This window comes from Triticum aestivum, chromosome 3B (genome assembly GCF_018294505.1).
Source record: "Triticum aestivum cultivar Chinese Spring chromosome 3B, IWGSC CS RefSeq v2.1, whole genome shotgun sequence".
Lineage (NCBI taxonomy): Eukaryota > Viridiplantae > Streptophyta > Magnoliopsida > Poales > Poaceae > Triticum > Triticum aestivum.
In genome coordinates this window covers 713,503,272-713,513,076 of record NC_057801.1, presented here as the reverse complement: position 1 = coordinate 713,513,076, position 9,805 = coordinate 713,503,272, and the positions used below count along the sequence as shown (strand labels likewise).

The following is a 9,805-nucleotide window of genomic DNA, read 5'->3' as shown; positions in this document are numbered from 1 at the left end:
GTCTCAAACACATGATTAGGTAGTACACTCCAGTACTGCATGCACCGGATGAGCATCTACCACCATGCATGCGTTGGGTCCAGACACAGGAAAAACTTGGGCCATCCGGAAGGGAAGGCGACCTCCATTAATCCCTCCCCGGCCGGCTGTTGGTCCACCATACCTGACGCCACCACCACCATTGGCCCGTTCGTAGTTGGCGCGATGTCGATCCCCCTCCTAATACGCAAGCGACCAAGCAAGCAAGGCGGTCTACGTGCCAAGCTGCCAGGCGAACCGTGCGTCCCCATCATCGGCAATTCAGCAGGACGGTGGAGCAGGGACCGGCGCATGCATGGGAACGGGGCACGCTGCATCCCGTCCAGATACCCGTGCACACATTGCATTTCGACGCTCACAGTTTACGTTTACAGTTTGCTACTCCTGCTCCGAATCCGATGCGGCGGCGCAGGGGAGCTCGACAGGTGGCCATGCGTGTCTGGGCCGGATCGGGAGAGTGTGTGGGGGCAGCAGGGAGCCGGCCGGGGCTGCTGCATTCAGGGAGGGGGAGGCGAGGGCCACTCGCTCTCTCCTCCTGTACCGGTCGGTGGACGGTCCCTTCCCAGCGGCGGTTTGCGACTTTGCGTGCGCTCGTTCGCTGGTACGTAGTACGTCTCTGCCGCCGTACGTACGTGGACCAGATACGCATGTGTCTGTCTGTCCGTCCGTGTATCAGTGTATGTGGATTGCAGCTTACGCAGATTCCGCGGCGCTGCCAGTGCCAGTGATGCCGGCCGGCCGGCCCCTGATGACAGTGATCATGATGATGTCGCCGATGATGGCCGGCCCCCGGCCGATAGCGACGGCGCCGCGTCGCGTGGTGCCCCCGTGCCGTGCCTACCTGGTCCGGGCCCCCTGCGTCTCGCTCGGCATCATCATCCCGTTGCCGTCGGCCTCGCCGACCGGTCACCGCTGCCCGATCCGCCCCCGTCGGCTCGTCGGACTTGGACAGGGCGTGCGCCGGACGCCGGTACGTCCTAGCTGAAGACAAACAAGTGTTGACAATAGGGCGTGGTGGTACGTGTAGTAAGGACACGGCTCCTCTGCCGTGCGCTAGGTGACGTTGGGCCGCTGACATGTGGGCCAGGTTTCCCACAGGCCCACATGTCAGTGGTAAAATGGCAGGCTGCCGAACGGTAGAGGATCCTCGCGCGTGCAGTAATGGCATGATGCATCGCATCGGCCCGTCTCGGGAGGCGTGACCGGTCGCTCGCTCTCACCACCATGGATGATGGATGGATGGATATGATATGGTGGTGATTTGATTTGAGACGTGTCCGTCCCTGGTGGTCACGTATGTGTCGCGTGGGCCGCGGCGCAGGCAGTCACTGGTCCGTCCGTCCGTCCGCCGATCGACTGACACTGATTCCTCCCCGCGCTCGCGGCTGGACAGATCATATCACACACATGGATTGCTCATGGAAGAAGATAGCGTCGTACTACGTACGTGATTGGTGGCGTCGCTTCCATGATCGATCGGGGCTAGGCTACAAACGTACCGGGCCTCTCTCTCACCACGTGGTCTGCCGCCTGCTACCTCCTGCTCCTGGCGCTGGTGAATGACCAGGTGGACATAATTAGACTGGCACTGGCACTGGCACTGGCAGCCGCCCGGGTAACGGACGGAGGGACCAACCCATCGCCATGCTACAGGAGTTCCCCGGAGATGCCATCATGGTAGCCTCACGTGTGCGTGCGTGCGTGTGTACGCATACGCACGTCTTCTTCCTGTGCGGCATCTCATTACTGTCTACTGCAGTACGTCCAGCTCCGTGCCCTGCCCAGCAGTCGAAAACCAAATGACTCCAAGCTGAGTTTTGCCAGGATATATGCTTTCACAGCCGAACCGACTGCACTGCGTTCTGGGTTGAAGCTTGCATGGTCGAGCCATGGAATGCAACAGACTTCAAATTAAGTCACACGATATGGGGGTAATTTGACACAACAACAACAAAAAAAAAAGGAATAGTGGAGGTACATCTTAATTATGGGTATTTGCTTCCACGACTTTTTATGATTGCTGACCTACGGCTGATTTTCCTCGTGTGTCGTTTGAGCGACCTACCGCATGAATGAATTAGCAAAACTTGCTAGTAGAGATCCTAGTTCGGTTTGGAGGGGCGAGGCACCCACTTCTTTCATCTCTATCATGCAAAAAACCAAGCAAGGAAAAAGAAAAGGTTCACATCAAGGGGGCACAACATGTCTCTAGCCAATGGCAAACTTACTTTTATTCCGTCCGGTTCTAGAAGGAATTGACAACACAGTATTTCTAGTTCTCCAGTGTCCAGCTACTGTATATGTCCAATATATGGGTAAAAGAACATCAAACATCAACTGACCCCTCCCCTCCGAGCTGAACAAAACGACGCTTCTGGACCATCATGTACAAATTACACATCATGTAATAAACACATGTACACACTAGTCTCGACAAAGAAAATTTTGCCATGCGAAAAAAACGCAACAGGAAAATCACCCCGCAAACACGTCCGCCCATCAACCCGCGCAAACCGCTCCCAGCTAGGAGGGAAAGGTAGTGCCTTGCGACTCAAATCCAAATACACCGCTCGCACCTGTGCTGATCAAGTAGCCTTTCACCAACAGGACCATCTTGGGAGCAAACTCGTTTTGCCCAACTTGTGCACACTGAAAATCTGCGGTATATTCTAGCCTAGAAGGTCCTTGAAAAGATTTGGGTTGTTCCCTGTTGGGGTCACGCCAACCTGCCTCGCGGTGGCATCCTTCTGCAGCGCATCTTGAAGGCTATGGCCCTTTTTCGTCGTCGCTCCTTTTTGTGCAGGTTCTGTGGACGCACTAGTGCCTCCAGTTTGTACATCATCCGAGAAGATGGACATAAGATCTGGTGTGTTGGAAGCGCTGGGAGCTGAGGTTCCAGAAAGCGCGGGAGAGGCTGATGCTGGTCCAAGAAGCCCGTCTAACTGCGAGAAGGGGTCAGCGGATGGAGCACTTGACGAAACAGGCTCTTCACCCAGATCCAACAGATCTGGTGGTGGGGCAGCAGGGGTTACTTGCTCCTTAGCAGGCTGAGGTGTTACTTTCTCAGTCGAGGAACTCTCTTTTGCTGCCTTCCGACCAGTATGTCCCTTCCGATTAGGTTTAGCAGCTGAGGAACCAAAAAGTGAAGCAGCTAGCCGTTGCTTTTCTGCTGAAACTTCTGTTCCCTGCTGACTCTTGGAACCATACGAGGACTCGCGTGACTGTGAAGTTACCAATCCTCCTCCATCCGAGTTAGAGCTCCCATTGGCTGCTTGTTGGCTAGAGGTCGAGCTTGAAGGTATAGAAGAGGTATAGGATTCCCTTCCCCATTTCTTCTGAACCCCATCAAGACGAAGTTTGGCACCAAATTCACCAGAAACTGCATTGCCTGATGGACGGGACCTTGCCTGATGATGGTCTTCCCTATAGTGACTTGGTTCTGGAACTGGAACAAGGTCAGTAGTTGGCAGGGAAACACTACTTTGTGAGGTTGCTGTAGGTACTGAAGGTTTAGGTAGCTCATAGGCTTCAAATCTAAGAGCATGGGCAGATGTCTCATGTTGGTCTTGGGCTCTGTAGTTACCAACACTTACAACGCCTGAGCGTTCACTTTCAGGAATGTAAGGTGTCGCACCATTTTCCAAGGCTTGCTGCACATAACTGTTCAGAAATGAGAGGTTTCTGTCGACCTGCAACATAAATCAATATTCTTAAGTGTTAGATTTATATTATTAGATAATTTCAACATTGTGTAGAGAAACCAGATCATAATAAATGTGTATTTTTAGATGCCAACACTTGGCATATCTGGCATTTACATTGAGGCTACAAGTAAACAAATTCACACGAACATGCCAATATCCTGGTTTCCATGATGCCTTAGGTAAAAAAAAATAACACATTTGGTTTCATAACATTTTGTTGCGGCTTTATTTACTCTGAATGCTAGATATGTTTGCTTCATCTTTTGACTAAGACTTCCCTTGGCATTTCACTGAATTGTGGTAGTATTGTCTGGTTGAATCATGTTTACATATTTCCCTGTTAGGCAAGCTGTCAAATTACTTCATTAAGTTGCAAAAGAATCTGTTACTGTATTCCCGAAGATGAGATTAATGTGAGTGGATAACCATTGGATAATGTAATTGATCAAACTTTAGTTCAAAGTCAACAGGATAGATTTCTCATAAATTCTCTCATGCCTTTTAAAAAGATTTGCTTAAAAAAATTAGGCCTGCTAGCGTAGAGAACATGTAAAATCCCTCCAAACTTCAGATCCCCCCAAAACATAGTATACAGGACACAAAAATCTAAATCAAGGTCACATTTCGTACTAATAAACTAAACAATCAAAGTACCAGGCTTAGTAAAGAAATGCATAACGTTACCTCAATATCTTCACAGCTTGCATCTATGGGCATTACACTTTCAACAGCCTGTTTGTCCAAGCCTAGTAAAGCTTGTACCTCATATGCACGCTGCTGCAAGTCTGTTGAATGTGAAGATGATAATTCATCTACCAATGACTGAAACTGCAAACAACAAGAGGACAGATTTATAAGATATTAGAAATACAAAGAAGATAAAGGAGCCAAACCTACAAACAGGAGTTCTTTAACTTATTGAAGAACTTTTGTCTGAACCAGAGTTCACGATTTCTTTACTGCACCTTCGCTACCAGGTGGACAGTACATCACATGCATTCCAGTGTTTTCTTCACACATGAAATGCTTTCCTTTACATCTTTCAGTGTTGAATCATGTATCGGACCAAGCAGTGGTTTTACTTCTTTACAACCATACCGTTACCATCATGAAATGAATATAGGGAAAAGGTTGCCATACAGTTACACAAAAAAGACATGATACTATGACAACATAGATGACAAACTGACCATACTTGAGTTTCTTTAGTTGGTTGTGCTCAAACATCGCACTGCAAAATGATTTCACCAAGAATCTTGTGTACTATCCTCATCATATTAATAAATGAAAAGCATGACAGCTGCGTGCCCACAAAGGCAAACGCGCCAAGGATGAACCTTGCATATATGCATGTCAATGTAATATAACTTTAGGCAACACAATTTCGATTGTACCCAGCATCGTTATACTTCTGAAAACAATACTTATTTCTTTCAGTGCACATACAAAGCTGCATGTAAGAATCATAGTTCGGCTTGAAAACCAACACCTAGTGATGAGAAATGTTAAATGAGTCACAGAAAAAGGCACATGTTTTCATTTACCTCAGGCAACATATCAGATTTCCTTCCAACAGCAATTTCAAATGCAAAAATCTTCAAAATTGCCGAGACTGCATAACCCTTGAAGTAGCACAAAAAACACATGTCAAGTAAAACGAGAAGAAAATGTATATAAGCAATACAACATAGACTAGTACAACTGTACAACAACGAGAGTAGAAGCAATAGCTTGAGTATAACACATGCCATAAATGTGGTTGAGTCATCCAGACTAGTAGATGAATTTGAACATGAGGATGAAGCAGCATCAATCATACTTGTGAAACTCGAAGGCAGTACATATTTGACTTGGTAATTGACCGAAGTCAATAGTATTAGTAATATTGAATAGCTATGCTGTAAACATTTTGATTGTCTAACCGATGCGTACAACATGATATAAGAGTGTTTAGATCACTACTCTAGTGATCTAAACGCTCTTATATTTCTTTATGGATAGTGATCTAAACACTCTTATATTTCTTTACAGAGGGAGTACTTTGCAAATTGAAGAAACTGTACTGAATTGTAAATTGAGAATACAACCAAAAATATCTGGAACTATTTCAGCTTGACTGAAGCAACTCCAAGTGTGTAATGTTCCCAAAACAAAAATGACAGACCATTGCCTCAACACAATATTACACATAAGTTGGTCAGAAAAGAGCATACCCTGACAGTATCATCAGTTGGGTGGGCCTCTGCAACATCACATAACTTCCCAATAATATAGGAAGCAGGATGCTTCCCATCTGCTGTTCCATATTCCCCCAAAACCCAGCATATGATCTGAAAGTAAAACGAAACAATATAAATTACCGCCCAAAACTCATCTTGGGGTAGAAAGGAAATACAAAACACACAATTACCTGCAAAAATGAGGATGGAAGCTTTGGCTCCCCAAGAATCCGGAGGTAGGAATTGACCTGTTAAAGAATGGGAGAGTTAGGAATCAACCTGTTCAAGAACAGGAGAGTTATATTTATATAACTGATCTAGTGAGAAAATCCTAAAACAAAGAATTATGCTTCCAGTTGAGGAGGCTGCTAGAGTCTTGTTGACATATCCCACCATATGAAGCTGAATAACATAACAGCAGTTGAAGCATAAATAACATTACAATTTCTCTCCAGGGCTCACTATCAAGCTAGAAAAGCAAAGGCCATGGCCAGTTCAGTGCAAACATTTTTTTCCCATCTCAAGATATAAAACTCATTGGCTGATTATCACAGTTAAAAAAAGTCCATACTGGCAGTATAACGTTTAGCATTAATAAACTCAGTGGCAAGGGGTTACAGGAAGAGTTCAGAGTACATACAGCTGATGATCTCAATTGACTATCAGCACCTTCATCCTCCTCTCCAAATCCTTCAGCGATAAGCCGCATTAAATTGTGTGCCACTCTAATGTTGACAAGGTCCCCAGCATGCTCAAAGACTTTGTTCATGGTCTGGAAAAATAATTAAAGGATTAATGGATCTTCTAAAAACCAAGCAACGACAGCATAAAAATTACACCAAGTGCTTGACGAGAAATACACACACTCCTGGATTACCTGAATGAACCACTGGTTGCTGGGCGCAAATTGTTCTGCTAGCTCAACACAACGTGATGCAATTTCCGCCTTATAGTGGTGATCAGTTATGCTGATCATGTACTCGATCATCCGATCAACAATCACTTCAACATTAGTTGATTTTGTCATCTTATAAAGAAGCTCAAAAGTCTTACGCTTCAAAGTGTCATCAGGGTCCTATTCATAAGAACATCCAATGGTGAGAAATCGGAAGTACTAATGAGAACAACAGAAGTGCTGATGCAATTACATGCATCAAACAAAGTCACGGATAATAACTATGGAAATGGATATGACATAGTGGCAACTAAACTAGGTGGAGTGGTAACCACGATGAATCAAACAAATTGACATAGCTTTAGCTCACTATAAATACTTTTTCCTAGAGTTAATACAAGGAAGCGTGGAAACGAACAACAAATATCACCATTTCTGACAAAATTAAGTTCAGTAGCTGCAGCATGATTTTAATGAAGGATCTTATATTCATTTTATTGCAGCACAAGACAAATATATTTGAAATGGATGGCAGGAGCACACTAGATTGTCTATTGATTAACATGGATTCTGAAGATGTTAAAGTTTTCACATCCCTCACCTCTAAGCAATCGATAACAGCCAATTGGTGCTGTTCTGCAATATCAGGATTTATTTTTATTAGTCGTCCAAGAGCATCAATTCCCATGTACTTAAGATTATGGCTATCGCTCTGCAAACAGCATAGGTGCAAGCAAAAAATGTTAGCTTAGTGATGTAGCAACCACAGCATCATTGAAGTCACTTATTTTTCCCTAAAATGTCAAGACCTTCAAAAATTTCGATGTTGTTTCAGCAGCAGCGTCTAGCATCTTAGAGTTTGGGAAAATGCATGAGACACAGCATATGCATTCATACAATATTGCATTCCCAATGTTGCTCGCTGTGTCACCCTTCCTGAATATGTCGCCCAAGACAGTGTACATATGACCACTCGCTGACTTGTCGCCGCTGCCCAGCACAGCAAGTATTTTCAGTAGTTTTATCTGAAAATAGCAACAGAAAAATCAGAGGAAATAAGATGGTGCCAATTAAAGAACTCCAAATCAGAACCTACCTATTAACCTAGCATCATTGAACACATCGACCAAGTTAAAAGTAAAGCTCACAGACCTGAATAAATGGTGCAGGCATTTGATGGTAATCGTAGGAAGTTGGAAGCCTCCTCTCCGCAACTTGTTTGAGGATGTTAACAAAACTAACAACTAAATCCTTGTACGCATTTGGATCTTCCAAGATCAGGTCATAGAGTGGGCACAGAGTTGCACCCATCACCCCAGGATCATTATCACAGAGTCTCTGCAAAACAACAAGCACCACTGCTCAGAACCCATTTCAGAAATAATAATTAATGCATTTACATCTGCTACAAGAGTTCCTAAAAATCCCAACGAAGCACTGTGGTTGCTTATCAGAGCTCCCTCTATGTCATGGTTTGAGTTTTAAAAAGTTGCTCTATCCTACATTAAATATAAACAGTAAATTGCATTGAACAGATAAAGAAAATGTGCGTCTTCAGGCTTAGTGAACCCACATCTTTGCACCAGAATTGCAACATGAGACATGAAAGACAAGTAAACACCTCAGGTGTGCAAAACTCACATCTAACATCCAGCTCAAGCTCAATAAATGCAATTAGAGGCAATAGCTAGTTGCTGCAACTCAAAATATACATTGAACACGTACAAAACATGAAGCTTTAGCACGATTAACAGTAGCGCATGTGCCTTTGAGCGAGATAAATTAACAGTAGCGCACGCGCCTCTGAGATAGGAGTAAGAAGCTTCGGCATGAGAGGGGCAAATTATTCTACTGTACTTGTATTGTAGTTGGGGAAAGAAATTGGAATTTGAACATGAGGTAAAATGTTTGGGGGGACCTGACCTTGCGGAAGTTGGAGACGAGGTGGGAAACGGATGAAGGGGATCGCTGGTAGAATCGGTGGAGCGCCATGACGGCCTTCTTCCTGACGGCCTCCTTGGGGTGCGCGAGGAGATCGACGACCTGGGGCAGCACGGCGGGGATGGCCTCCTCCCCGATGAGACGGCTGGCGGCGGTGAGCGCGGCGCAGACGACGAGGTAGTTGTCGGACCTGAGGTCCTTCTGGATGGTGTTGACGACGAGGATGACGAGGTCGTGGCGCTCGTCGATGAAGAGCGCGACGGCGAGGTAGCCGGTGCGCTTGAGCGGGAGGGACTCGTCGTGGGTCATCTTGACGGCGTGGATGTGGCCGAAGGAGGCGTCGTGGCCGAGCATCTCGGCGTAGACGAGGCGGAGGAGGAGCTCCTTCATCTTGCGGCGCGGCACGTCGGGGTCGGCGAGGCGGCGCTTGAGGTGCTCCAGCTCGCGGGAGATGATGCGGTCCTCCTCCGCCTTGGAGCGCGCCTCGCCGATGGACTTGACCAGGTCCAGGAACTCCTTCGACTGCCCCCACCCGCCCTGCGACCCCATCGCCAGCTCCCGCCCGATCGTCCGGAGCTGCTCCATTGCGTGCGTGCGTGCGTCCGCCCGCCGGGAGACGCGGAGGGGGGCGGAGGATGGGGGGTCGCCGCCGGCGACGGGCGTCCGGCGAGGAGGACGGGGGAGGTGTGAGGGAGTGGAGATCTGGATCGGCCGGGTAGGGGGAAGGTGGGTTTCCTCGGGGTAGAGTGGGGATCGGCCTAGTTTTCTTTCTTCTCCTTCTTTTTTGGCTGTTTCCTTGGGTTAGTTTTTGCTTTCCCAAGGGAGGCCTTGTTCTATTGTGCATCGTTTTGCAAAGATAAATCCTTTTGGTTGGAGAAATTTGCAATCTAGTAGTAAAACTGTGTTTAAATTTGCACATATGTGTGTGTAAGGAGAAGGCGGCTTTTAATGTGACAAGCGCACTTATGTGTGTGTTGTTGCGGAAGGGTGAAGCACCGGCGGCATTT

At 46.7% G+C, this 9,805-nt stretch overlaps 1 protein-coding gene across 1 annotated transcript; it reads right to left on the bottom strand.

Annotated features, from left to right (window-relative positions):
* Nucleotides 1-2,248: 2,248 nt before the first annotated feature.
* LOC123071953 (AP-4 complex subunit epsilon) lies at nt 2,249-9,581 on the bottom strand. Its single transcript, XM_044495534.1, has 11 exons — nt 8,781-9,581; nt 8,010-8,195; nt 7,667-7,882; nt 7,459-7,569; nt 6,840-7,037; nt 6,603-6,734; nt 6,154-6,210; nt 5,957-6,073; nt 5,288-5,365; nt 4,428-4,571; nt 2,249-3,728 (listed from the first exon to the last, which is right to left on the bottom strand). Exons 1-11 carry the CDS (start codon nt 9,381-9,383, stop codon nt 2,709-2,711), a joined length of 2,862 nt encoding a protein of 953 aa, XP_044351469.1. The 5' UTR covers nt 9,384-9,581; the 3' UTR covers nt 2,249-2,708.
* Nucleotides 9,582-9,805: the final 224 nt, after the last annotated feature.

Bases quoted from the DNA above. Each gene is read 5' to 3' on its own strand.
- LOC123071953 (XM_044495534.1), bottom strand. From the start codon at position 9,383: ATGGAGCAGCTCCGGACGATCGGGCGGGAGCTGGCGATGGGGTCGCAG. The intron at 6,074-6,153 runs GTAATTGTGTGT...TTTTACTTTCAG, and splicing joins TTCCATCCTCATTTTTGCAG to ATCATATGCTGGGTTTTGGG. The intron at 4,572-5,287 runs GTAAATGAAAAC...TGTTGTTTGCAG, and splicing joins AATCTGATATGTTGCCTGAG to TTTCAGTCATTGGTAGATGA.